Source organism: Nyctereutes procyonoides, unplaced genomic scaffold, assembly GCF_905146905.1.
Source record: "Nyctereutes procyonoides isolate TBG_1078 unplaced genomic scaffold, NYPRO_anot_genome, whole genome shotgun sequence".
NCBI classification, from domain to species: Eukaryota; Metazoa; Chordata; class Mammalia; order Carnivora; family Canidae; genus Nyctereutes; species Nyctereutes procyonoides.
In genome coordinates, this window is record NW_026575128.1 from 13,713,587 (window position 1) to 13,726,618 (window position 13,032).

The 13,032-nt window shown below is 49.7% G+C and overlaps 1 protein-coding gene across 1 annotated transcript; it reads left to right on the forward strand.

Moving 5' to 3' along the window:
* The first annotated feature begins 430 nt into the window (after positions 1 to 430).
* LOC129520761 (cytochrome P450 4A11-like) lies at positions 431 to 12,885 on the forward strand. The gene is made up of 12 exons (XM_055341953.1): positions 431 to 682; positions 3,544 to 3,685; positions 4,400 to 4,444; positions 4,901 to 5,028; positions 6,207 to 6,331; positions 6,700 to 6,854; positions 7,297 to 7,403; positions 7,499 to 7,689; positions 7,784 to 7,917; positions 9,585 to 9,649; positions 9,789 to 9,865; positions 11,824 to 12,885. The coding sequence occupies exons 1-12, from the start codon at positions 488 to 490 to the stop codon at positions 11,990 to 11,992; spliced, it is 1,533 nt and encodes a 510-aa protein (XP_055197928.1). The 5' UTR covers positions 431 to 487; the 3' UTR covers positions 11,993 to 12,885.
* The last annotated feature ends 147 nt before the right edge of the window (positions 12,886 to 13,032 follow it).

The window sequence follows — 13,032 nt, forward strand, 5'->3', positions numbered from 1 at the left end:
ATTATCAGTTGGCCCTTCAAAGGCGATTTTCCTCTGGCCACATCACTTACCTCCCTGTTTTGTTCTTTTCTCAGAAATGGAATAATCATTAACCCAAGCACACCCCCTGAACATTTGGTAAACAAGGCTGTAAATTTTTTGCAGTCATGGTTCATGTCTGTTTTGCTGGCCACAGTGGTCAGGCGCGTAGCTCACCACTAGGCACAATATAGGTGCCCTGAAATATTGATGAATAATGAGAAGAAAGGCAAGTAGGAAAGTACCTGGGCATTATCACTGTCTGCTGAGAAAACTTTCTTCTTAATGATTCCTAAGATGGATCCTAAGATGGACTCAATGAACTCTGGAATCCCAGTCTAAGCTCTGCCCTCACTCTTTGCTCCCCCTCCAGGTGGGCAGGGCCATCCTCCCCTGATTGACTAGGCCAGGTGCTCAGGGGATTTCAGCAACAGTCAGGAAGAGTCAGCAAACCACCGGCCCCTGAACCATGAGTGTCTCTCTACTGAGCCTCACCAGACCCCTGGGTACTGTGTCTGGGTTCCTGCAAGTCGCCTCCCTGCTAGGCCTGGCTCTGTTGCTGCTCAAGGCAGCACAGTTCTACTGGCACAGGCAGTGGCTGCTCAAAGCTATTCAGCAGTTCCCATCTCATCCTTCCCACTGGTTCTTCGGGCACAGGCAAGAGGTAGGAAGGGGCTGGACTGGGAGAGGGAGGGCAGGGCGGGCTGGGGCTCTTGGAGCTTCATCCCAGTCAGTAGATCCATCCCACAGAGTCTTTGTGGGAGACCTGCACAGGGTTCAGGGAAACATCCAGCTTATCTGCCAGTTCTTGGCTCCTCACCCCAATTCCAGGAGCTCCCCAAATTTAAGGTAGCCTGTGCTGGAGCCATCAAGTCCGTCTGATCCTCCTTGTTTAGGGAGATGTGCAGGCTGTGGTGTAGCCCTGAGCCTTGAGAAGAGTACCTGTTCCTTCCTGAGTCTTCCCCCTCCAGGCTGAGCAGCCCCAGCTCTTCTCTCAGACACACTTCCTGATGCTTCCCTGCCCTAGCCATTGAATCCCATCCTCTCGTCCTGGTCCTGGCTGGCCTGGGAATACACAGCAGTGTGTTCATGGGCTACGGAGAGAGTGGACAGGATTCAGGTGTGAGGTCGCAGGAAAATAGGCTCACTTGCTGGACTGGGGGGTGATGTCTGTCAGGTGCAGGGACCAACTGGTTAGGTTTGCCCAAGACTATGGGATGTTCCAGACTGGTGACTTCAGGGCTAAAACCCCAGTAAGTCATTGGAACACATGACAGAAGGTTGCCAGATTGGGGCAAGGAAAGAGTATTGACAGTGAGTTGCACCAGTAACCGAATCGGTTTCCCCTCCAGTTGTTCCCCCAAATCCTGGTACTGTGAACTCCTTGGGCTGAGGATGCCACCCCCTTCCAGCACCACAGTGACCACCACAGAGCTGACCTCTGAGGGATTCCTGACCAGGCTGTAGAGTGACAGAGAAAGGAGCAGCTAGTGGCTGCATTGGAGACAGTGCCTCCCCTACACCTCTGTCAGTACTGGTCCCCCAGAGGGGGCACCAGCAAGGGGGGAGGGCAAATGAGGAGGGGCTGTCTAGCGCTGTGTGAACTCAGGTAGGAGGAGGTGTTATAGAGGAGGAGGCCAAGCAATTACAAAAAAGCCAAAGACAGAAACTTCATGTCAGCCATAGGGAGACAGCCAAGGGCCACTTTCTTCCCACAAACTGTTGCTTGAATGATTTCCAGAGTCTATGTCCATTTTGAGAAATTGTGAGCTTTTGTCAAAACTCTGAGTTAGGATTTGATCCTATCATGAATAAAATTTCCTCCACTGCCATTCCCATTCAAGGATGGTATAGAGAGTCAGTAAGCAGACAAGTTCACTTAGGTAACTCATGTAACTGAGCTTTGGCCAGCTGAACACATAGTGCAGCCATATCTTCCTGCTTCTGCAAATCTGAGACATTCTTTACTCAGTACCTCTGCTACTCACTAAGCCAGGAGTAGATTGCCACATGTAGTAGGTTAAAGCTAATCTTTCAGGCCAGGTGACAAGTGATAAGTGGGACAGGGAAGCATGTGGGCTCAGAGCCAAGGTACTTAGATTCTATCCCAGCTCTGCCACTTACTTCAAATGAACTTGCTCTGTGCCTCTGTTTCCTCATCGGCAAAATGGGGATCATGATGAGGAGTATAGCCTCATGGGAGTTTTACTAATCTCTGAATGTTGCCTGGCACAGATAAAGATCAGAGTTACACTCTAATTTATAAAACTTGAAGGTCATAGTAATGCTCATGAAGGACAAACATGTTCGTAGGTTAGCAAACTTGCTGCAGTAACTAGGGCTGAAATCGGTCAGAATTATGAAAGAGGAGCACTTCCTTCACAGTGTGCAAAATCCATGACCCAACAGTCCTTTCTGACCGCGGGTCTTCCCTTCTGCCTCAGGCACAGCCTACAGCACAGCCTACAGCACAGCCTACAGCCCCTGACAATGGAGTGCCTGTGCCGCCCCTTTATTTCTGTCCACTGTTTCTCCTGGTTTCTCATTGGGACATTTTTAGGGTGGCAACACATCCAGAAGGGGCCAGGTGAGAACAGTTATAATGGAGCATTGCCTGCATGAGTGGCCACAGCCTGAATAAAGTCCAGTGGACACGGGGTATTTGCCTATAGGGCTACCATGGGCACGTTGTCTACCAGAGTCTCACTGGGCCCTGACCAGCCTCGTTCAGGCAGAGATGGAAGTCCCAAGAGGTTTTCTTGAGGGCCGTCAGATCAGTGGGGGTCAGAATTACCCAGAAAGAGGAAGAGCCAAGCAGAGCCCTGTTTAGCTCCATCGGGACCCCAGAGGAACTATTGACACTCCCCAGGAGCAGGAGTTTCTGGAAGCTTGAAGAGTAAGCAATCAGAAAGAAGGCAGGCAACTCTGCTGAAACAGGGTCCCCCGGAGGCCTCTGCTAAACAATCTTGAGGGGATCCTGGAGGATGAGGTAACATAACTTTGACATAAGAGGCTCCCACTAGGGGCACCTGCTTGGCTCAGTGGTTGAGAGTCTACCTTTGACTCAGGTCGTGATCCCCGGGTCCTGGGATTCAGGCCCGCATCAGGCTGCCTGTAGGGATTGTCTCTCTCTGTCTGTGTCTCTGCCTCTCTCTCTGTTTGCTCAGTAATAAATAAATAGCTCTTTATACATAGGCTCCCACTAGGGAGTCCCTGCACTGCATCCAAGGAGAAGGGTGGTCCCAGTGATGGAAATGACCAGGGAGCTCAGAGTAGCTTCCTCAAGTAACTGGAGGACACTACTCAGTGTATGGGCCAAGGATGTCCCCCACCTCCACTCCCACTAGAACATAAGTTCCATGAATCTGGATCCTGATTAGAGCTAGCTCATCAGACAGTTCCAAACTCCTAACTGCTGCCAATATCCAGAACTCTCTCCATGGGGCCATCCTGTCCACCACCACTCCAAGCAGTGGACATAATGAGAAAGTAAGGTTTTGTTGATTTGTCTCTCCTTTGGTACAGTTCCAAAAGGGTCAGGAGCTGCAAGAGCTGAAGAAAAGGACAGAGAAATACCCTTGCGCCAGTCCTCGTTGGCTATGGGGAAGCAGAGTTAGCCTCGTAGTCTATGACCCAGACTACATGAGGATGATCCTGGGGCGATCAGGTGAGAGCTAAACTTCTCTTCAGTTGGAGTGGCCTTTCCCTCTTAGATGCATTCCTGGTGCACTGTGACTTTACAGGAGGGACCACTGCCTCAGTCCATCAATATTTGAACCTCTACCTGTGATCCTTCCAGCCTAAGAGCCAGCGGCGGGCCAAATAGTCAATTGGAACGCTCGAACATCTGAGAATTACCATATTCTTTCTCTCTCATTTCTTTCTGTCGTTCTTTCTTTTGCTTTTTCCCCTTATTCCTTCTTACCTTTTTCTCTCCTATGCCTCTATCTTTATTCACCACAGTGGTGTGATCCTACACTGAAGCCAAATTCCTATCCATGATGCCTGGGGTGGACCCGCACACCCGAGCCATTGCCTCAGCTGGGATATAGGAACTGAACCATCATTTTTAAAATATCACCATAATACTACCATTCTATTTGCACCGAGGACAGAAGATAACTTTCTCACAGATTCAAATTTCTGCTCCACATGGCTTTGCTATGGGACACTTAGTCTTACATCGTGTGCCCAAAATGACTATCAGGAAAGAAAAAGAGACCAGGTTGAGAGGCAAGAGGGAAGTGGCTTGACACAAGCTGCCAGCTGACAATCATCAACAAGGAATGGAGGCCAAAGATCTAGACCACAGCTGCCTTTGGGGCCAGCCTGAATTCCTTGGTCACCACCAGATTGCTGTCATGCCCTTCTTAATTTTCAGACCCAAAATCTGATGGCTCCTACAGACTCATGGCTCCCTGGATAGGTAAGTGCGTTTAACCAGGATAATGGTCCACCGTGTGCGTAGAATTGCCACCCACTATCCATTTGGCCCAGACTAACAGGAAGAGACCAGCACCACAGTGACTCCACTCAACTCTGAATTGAGCCCCATTCTCTCCTTATAAAACCCTCACCCCATCCAAATGGTGGTGGAGCTCTCTGTAGCTCAGCTTTTCCCAGGCTGAGAGAAAATCAGCCGGACTTCTGACTGAAGTCCTTGTACGATCCATCGCCCTGCTCTGTTTCAACCTCCATGTCACAGCTGTCATAACCACTTCCTGCCATCAGGCTTTGGGAAGTCCCCTTCTTGACATGCACTGGCCTTCCCTGCTTTGCCAAAAATGCCCTCCATCTGACGTCCTGGGTTCCTCCCAAATTGTCCCTGGATAACTCGGGCAAGGTCCCTTCCCACCCACCCCCCAAACACACTGTGGTCCAGGGTATGGTTTGCTCCTGCTGAATGGAGACACATGGCTCCAGCACCGGCGGATGCTGACCCCAGCCTTCCACTATGACATCCTGAAGCCCTACGTGAGACTCATGGCTGACTCTGTCCAAGTGATGCTGGTAAGTCGAACCCTACCTCACCTGCACACTCACACCCACAGCACAGTTCACAAAGTCCATTCTCAGACAGCTGTGTCCTTCAGAAATCCATTAGCGTGGCCCCTGGGATCACACACTTACACCCTGCAATGAGACACAGCCCCCAGAGCGCGGATGGGACAGGAAAGCACCCTGGCACCCACTTTCATCAACTCTTTGCTCCCTGCCCACAGGAGAGAGAAACACGGTGGAGGCAGGGTCCCTTCTCCTCCCACTTGCATGTCTTTGGCTTGGATAGGAAGAGTATTCAGTACCCCCAGAGAATAGGACAAGCTGCCCCTGGCTGGCCTGGGCAGTAGCAGCTTCAGTGGCAGCAGGGACATCCCAGGATGTCACTCAGGTGGTCTCCTGGGTGAGATTGAAGGCTTATTTTTTTTAAGATTTATTTATTTATTCTTGAGACACACAGACTGAGAGAGAGAGAGGCCGAGGCATAGACAGAGGGAGAAGCAGGCTCATCACAGGGAGCACGATGTGGGATTCGATCCTGGATCCCAGGATCACGACCTGAGCTTAAGGCAGATGCTCAAGCACTGAGCCGCCAAGGTGTACCCTGGACTGATGGATTCTACATGGATTTTAGCTACTTCCTGGAGGGAAATGCAGACCAGGTCTCAACCCCCAGGGCTGGGTCCTGCCAGAACATCACCTCTGAGCATGATCCTATTGCTCATTCACTGTACTCAGCGGACTTTTCCTGAACAAGAGGAATTGTCATCCTTGATACTCCTCTCTTAGGAACCCCTGTACTGGCCCCTTAACCTTTCTCTTGCCTTGACACATGTTCCCTAAATTTGGACCTTATCCATTTTTCTGTGTAGGTCAGTCCCAGGCAAAAACATTCCCCCTTTATCTCCTGAGAGACAATGTTTACAGTCTGCTAAAAACTGGTTATTGCCATAACTTATACTGAAGTCAGCCTCAAGAGATCATTCTTAATAAAATAACAACAGTTTCTGATAAAATACTCAATATATCACAAATATTCGGCTCTATGGTTCGAAATCAATGAAACACAGCTGTTTTAGAAAGTGAGGACATGTCATCAGAATATGTGGAGCAGCAGAGAGAGAGCCTAGCCTCATCAGCATAGGCCTTCCAGAGGAGTAGAGAAGTATCAATGTGTCCCCTCTACACAGGACAAGTGGGAGGAACTCCTCAGTCAGAACTCACATCTGGAGATCTTTGAACACGTCTCCTTGATGACCTTGGACACCATTATGAAGTGTGCCTTCAGCTACCAGGGCAACCACCAGGCAGACAGGTCAGTGAAATGCATAACAGCAGCGTCCTATTTCCTACCAACTGGTGTGGACTCATCTGGAGGCAGTTCCAGTAGTTGGGATGTTTACCAACTCAAAGAGCCACATTCTGCAGAGAGCCCCAGTCTGACACAGTCAAATTCAGCCTTACCAAACCTGCATTAGGCACAGACCCTGACCTCTGCTTTAGGGAGAAGCCTGGCTGCCCAAGTCCCTCATAAATGGCTGAGGGTCTCTGGGGCATAAGACAGAAATGTCAGATGCCTAGGATCACCTGCACCAATGACAGGAAACCTCCACCCACAGCCCCACTCCACTCCAGTTCAGATGCCTCCCTCCACCTAGTCCCTTCTGCCTCATCCCCCTTCAGGAACTCCCAGTCCTACATTCAGGCCATTCGAGATCTGAACAACCTGGTGCTTGCCCGGGTGAGGAATGTTTTCTACCAGAAAGACATCTTCTACTGGCTGACCTCTGAAGGCCGCAGGAACCACAAGGCCTGCCAGCTTGCCCATCAACACACAGGTTGGACACTGCCCTCTGGGCACCTCTCCTCCTTCATCAAGCACATCCAAAAGGGATGGGCCCTGACGCCTCAGGCAGAGGCCTGTCCCTCACTGCCCCTCCAGAACCTGGGACAAACCCACTCTGGATTCCCACCTAGTGTACCTGTTAAGGTGCCAGGTGCAATGCAGGAAGCAATTGCATCACAACATGGGTGAAGGTTGAACAAACGCCCCTGCCAGCCACATTCAAACAGAACCTCCTTGGGCTGTGCAGCTGAGGGGAGCACTGACATGCAAATACCTGGTGCTAGAGCTCTCGCCCTGGCATGCACACCCATTGCCAAACTCCTCCTGACTCTGGTGACACTGTCAGTGGGGCCCCGGGGGCAGGTTAGCTTTATGGCTGGCTATGTCAGGGCACCCAGAGCTCTCAAATCCACCTGGGAACACTGTTTGGGCAGACCGAGTGATCAAGCTGAGGAAGGCTCAGCTACAGGAGGAAGGAGAGCTGGAGAAGATCAGGAACAAGAGGCACTTGGATTTCCTGGACATCCTCCTCTTTTCCAAAGTGAGTATGGCAGGGGAGGTCTGAGCATTTGCCCAAAGGTGCAGGACAAGGGTGCCATCTCAAAGTCTGCCCTCTCTCTGGGTCTTCCTTCCTAGGTGGAGAATGGGACTGGCTTGTCTGACAAGGACCTCCGTGCAGAAGTGGACACATTCATGTTTGAGGGGCATGACACCACAGCCAGTGGCATCTCCTGGATCCTCTATGCTCTGGCTACACACCCCGAGCATCAGCAGAGGTGCCGGGAGGAGATCCAGAGCCTTCTGGGGGATGGTGCTTCCATCACATGGTGAGTGCTCATGAGATAAAGGGCCCTGCCCCCTCAACTAGGGAATACACTGGGTGCCAGGGCCTTACCTGCCCTTCAAGATAGCTTGGTTTAGGGAGCACCTGGACCAGATGCCCTACACCACTATGTGCATCAAGGAGGCACTGCGACTCTATCCACCAGTTCCAAGTGTTGGCAGAGAGCTCAGCAAGCCCATCACCTTCCCTGATGGACGCTCCTTGCCCAGAGGTATGGCCTCATAACTCTCACTCCATAAGCACTCCTGGGGGACTCATGGGATGTCTGAAATCCACATGTCCTGGGGCAGTTCTGAAGCTCTGTGGCCCCTTTATTTTCCGCAGTAAGTGGGGACAAGGTTATTGGGATGACGTTGTAGAATACTTGACACAGAGTCGGGCCACATTCAAAGTTATATATGAAATAGTGAAAGGGATTATAGAAGATGGAAGGAAAATGAGAGTGAAGAATTAGAGAGGGAGACAAAACATAAGAGACTCGTAACTCTGGGAAACAAACAAGGGGTAGTGGAAGGGGAGGTGGGCAGGGGGATGGGGTGACTGGGTGAAGTGTACTGAGGAGGGCACTTGACAGGAGGAGCACTGGGTGTCATACTATGAAAAAGAACTAAAAAAATAAAATAAGTGAGAGTTCCCCTTCATACCTAGAGAGAATATTCTCTATCTCTTCATTCACCAAATAACATAAAAAATGTGTCTCGATTCTTAGATGTCGAAGGTTAGAATCCTAACTTTCTATCCTTCTTCACACAAACATTCAAGCCCCGAGAGTTCCATCGTTTTATGACACTATATTACTCCCATCGATGGCACTGATATTTTGTGAGTTTAAGCTATATATATCCTAGTCCTGACTCCAGGAACACAATCCTGAAGGATTTCTGTCTTCATTGATACCCCTTTTGGATATCATACAGATTTGATGTAATAATAGGATAATTCCCTGATGACAACTGCAAAAAACTATATACCTGGCAGTTAAAATAATGACTCAGGGGCCCTGAGTGGCTCAGATATTGTGTGTATGTCTTGGCTTAGGTCATGATCCTGGGATCCTGGGATGGGGCTCCCTGCTGAATGCGGAGTCAGCTTTTACTTCTGACACTTCCCTGGTCATGCTCTGTCTACTCTTCATGTAAATACAGAAACATTTTGTATAAAAATAATGATGACTCAGTACATTGCACCTTCTCTACAAGGAGATGTTGGCTTCAGGAAGGGGCTTCAGAAATAGCCTAGAATTCTAATTCTCATGATTTGAGCACCAGAGAGGGAAAGCACTGGGGCAGGGAGTGTTCTTCTTCCACTCTTATGGAGTTGAGTGCATTAAACATATCAGGAAATCCACTCTCATTCTTCAGATGGCCCACTCCCAGGGAGCCCTCAGGTTGATGGAGAGAGCAGCTGGTGACCAAATCTGAAGTCCCTGCCATGGTCTAGTCTACCTTTTAGCTCACCTCTGCTCTGAATCCAGCCCTGCCACATCCCAGCTGGGTGGTCATAGGCAAGTTGCTCAGCCTCTCTGAGGCTTAGGTGCTCAGGTGAACAATGGGCATTGGGCCTTCCTTGGAGGGTTGTTGTGAGATGGATTAGTCAATGCATATTCCCCTAGGGCTCATGGATGGTACTTGGTAAACGTGAGTTGTCCCTTGAGCTGCTCTCTAACATAAGCCTCCAGTTCTTTCTGCATCTCACCCTGGTCTGGATATCTACTAATCTGGCCACATGTGCTGTGCCATGTCTGCCCCACCTCTCCTGCTACACTATCATTCCCCTCAGAGTGATGAGAAGCGACTCTCATAGCAGCTGCCAAGCTGTGTGGGCAAGTACCTGGCCCCGCAGGGAGGTATGGCCATTCTTCCCTCTTCTGCCCCACAGGATTCTTAGTCTTGCTCTCCTTTTATGCCCTTCACCACAACCCGAATGTGTGGCCAAACCCAGAGGTACGATGGCCTTGGGAGGATGGGATGGGGGAATCTCTGCATGCCAATCCTTCCTCCTGTTCCATTTCTGGGTGTGTCCTGAGGTTGAAAGGAAGAAGGAGCTGGCCCCACCTATCCTGGCCCTTGGGTTCCTCTGCAGGTGTTTGACCCTTCCCGCTTTGCACCAGATGCCTCTCGACACAGCCATGCTTTCCTGCCCTTCTCAGGAGGATCAAGGTGAGGCACTTGTACTGGGATGGGAAGAGAGGGCTGTTTACTAGGAACATTCCTGTTGTTTGTCACTTCCTACATTTACATGGGTGTTGCAGATATGCTCTGACATGTTGGTGTGCTGGGAAAGAGGTGTGTGTCTCTATGTATGAAAGAAACTTGGTAATCACTGCAGGCTATGGAAACTTTGACCCATTGCTCTCACTCAGTCTCCAGCCACAATTCAGTCAGTGGCTATTCAATGGCTCGAGGCATTCTTGTGATTTCTTCACTTTATGAGGATGACTTTACTGAACTGGACATTCTCACATGCAGTTTTCAAGTGTTGTCAATGTCAAGTCAGGATGGAATCAAAGATTTCTTTTGCACACATTCTGAAACCAGACCTTCTCCCCACTCAACCCCCATACTGCACCATTGCCTAGGTGCATGTGTTTCCATCCTCAGTTGCCTGCATGTCTGAAATATTTAAGCCTACAGAGGAAAATATCCTGCAATCTCTTAAGGGCCTCAGAAGTATTCAACTTGTGACTACAGTATTTTTGCATCTATGCAAAAGAATTTTGGACTGCATGGAAATGATCATGAATGCTTGACAGTTTTCTCAGTTGTGAAATCATTACATGTGATCTGGGCTCTACATACCTGAATTTTACACTTTGAGTCCAAAAGATGGGTAGAGAGTCTCAGGAGAGGGGTAAACACCTCATATCCTAGCTAGAACTAATGGAGATTTTGTTTATTCTTTTCTGCTTTCCTATTCAATTCAGTAAACATCATTCAATATCTAAGACTAATCATTAAGCCTGACTCTGCCAAGCCTATGCTATGAGATGCAATACTGCCCTTGACTCAGGGAATGCTCAGTCAAAAAATGAATGACTCTACTCAAAAAAGTCATCATCTTTGATTCTTTCTTTCCCTCACTCATTTACTAATTGACCGCACAGTAGGAAGTTCCTCTTCTGGCACTCTCCTGGTCTGGAAAGTGACATGTCTTTGAGTAAAATACCGTGTGATTCAGGGTCCACGAGTGAAGAGGCATAGCACACAGGGGTGGATGTGTGTGGGGGTTCATGAGGACATACTGGCCTTATGCTAGACTTGAGAATGCAGCAGGCAGAAGTGGAGGGAGAGCATTCTCCTGGATCTCCTCAGCAGGAGCTGAGCTGGGAGACAGCTGGACAAGACACAGGTGACTGTGTGAACAACCCTGAGAGGGTTTTGATGACAGGCTGAACTTTGTGAACATGCCTACCTGTGATGGAAGACGTGGGAGGCTAAGAGCATGGGAGGGTGGGGCATCAGGAGAGGGATAAGAGGCAGGAGATAGAAAAGTCCAGGTGAGGCGGTAGCTGAAGGATTCACTTCTGGAGTAGAAGTGGTTGACTGAGGGACCAATGGGAAGGTAAGAGTCTGGACCCAAACTGGAAGGCAAATGGCACAGCAGCTTGAGCATCCCTAAGGCTCTGCCCCTGCAGGAAGCTTCCCTGTTGACTTCCTTACCCAACTCCATCTTGTCATTTCTATGAGGATCTGGGGCCCTGTGTGCCTCCTGAATATGGTTAGAACCTGAAGTGTGGCCCAGCCCACCCCCTCTGGTGCCCTGGCCTGGCCTCCACATTGTGAAACCAGAAATGGCTGGTGCAGAGAGCAAAGAACCTAATGATTAACTGTTGTAGTGATCACTTGACTTGGCTCTGAATCTCAAAGTGTTGACCCTCCTGTAACAGGGTTTCAGGCCTGCTGAGAGCAGAGGTAAGAGGAGGAGCTGATCCTGGAAGAGTATAGGCTTTTGTCAGAGGTCAAGGGGAGAGTGTTAACAAAGCAAGGCTTGGGGTAGAGATGTGCATGTGTCCAGGGAAGGGGATCAGGGCTGGGTCCATGCAGGCTGGCCCTGAAGGGACTGTTCTTGGCAGGGACTTCAAGGCCACTCCTCATTTCCTTTTCCCTCCCTGACCCAGGAACTGCATTGGGCAGCACTTTGCCATGAACGAGATGAAGGTGGCAGTGGCCCTGACCCTGCTCCACTTTGAGCTGGCACCAGATCCCTTCAGGATCCCTGTACCCACTCCAAAAATTGTGTTGATGTCCAAGAATGGGATCCACCTCCGTCTCAGGAAGCTCCTCTAACCCTTGTGGGGACAAGGATGAGCCCCAAGGGCCTCCTGCCTGCCATTCTATCTTCCTGTCAGTCTCTCCTGTCTGCTGGCTTCTGCTCACTTCCTGCTTCCTGTCTGCCCACCTGCCAGCCTTCCTGCTCTCCTGCTCCTGCATATCAGACTGTCTGTGCTTCTGTCTCACCCTTTTCCAAGATTCCTTCTTGTTTGCTTATTACAATCTCCTACCCAGCTGTCCCTCTGACTGCCCACTTGATGCTGTCTGTTCCCCAACCTGCCTGTCCTCTGCATGTCTTTCCCCTTTTGCGCCTATTTGGTTGTCCCTATATTATTTTCCTCTGTCTGCTATGCCAACTTACTCCAGCCTCAGTGACTTAGAACAACACAAACTTGTTCTCTTACATTCTGGAGCTCAAAGTCTAAAATGGATTTTGTTGGACCACAGCCAAGATATTGGCCTGGTCCCACTACCTCTAGGCCCTAAGGGAGAATCCCTCTCTGCCTTGTCCAGCATCAAGCTGCATTCTTTCCAATCTTTAGCTCCTGGAGCCTCCTCTTTTCAAATGCAACAGCGTCTTTCAATGTCTTTCTGCTTCTGTCTTCAGATCCCCTTGTCTTCCATAAGGAGTTTTGTGATTAGACAGGTACGCTCAGAGAGAACAGACATACTTCAGCTTCGAGACATATCCCTCCTGCTATTCATGCTTCCCCTATTAGAAGCCCACAGACCTGGAAGGTTGGCTCCTTGGGGAGCCAAGATTCAGCCTGCTTAGTCCTTTTGTGATTCCTATTCGTCCTTGCTTCTAGCTTTCTCCTGTGTGTTACCTGTGTACCCATTTGATATTCACATACCCTCTTCTTTCCTCCTCCCACAAATAAAGTTTTAATGTTATATGGAGTGTGTGTTTTCCCTTTGAGGTAGATAAATGGAAGAGAAGAGAGAGAAAGGGAGCAAAGACAAAGGAGACAAAGAAGGGAGGTAGTATCTGCTCTGTGATGCCGGGACCCCAGGAAGGCCAGATGTGTCCCATTGCCTCAGGCCATGGAGTGGGC

What these genes read in the sequence shown, in the direction of transcription:
- LOC129520761 (XM_055341953.1), top strand. Translation starts at nt 488, where the DNA reads ATGAGTGTCTCTCTACTGAGCCTCACCAGACCCCTGGGTACTGTGTCT. An exon ending in ACTCTGTCCAAGTGATGCTG is followed by an intron (nt 5,029 to 6,206) that starts GTAAGTCGAACC and finishes CCCTCTACACAG; the next exon opens with GACAAGTGGGAGGAACTCCT. An exon ending in GCTTGCCCATCAACACACAG is followed by an intron (nt 6,855 to 7,296) that starts GTTGGACACTGC and finishes CTGTTTGGGCAG; the next exon opens with ACCGAGTGATCAAGCTGAGG.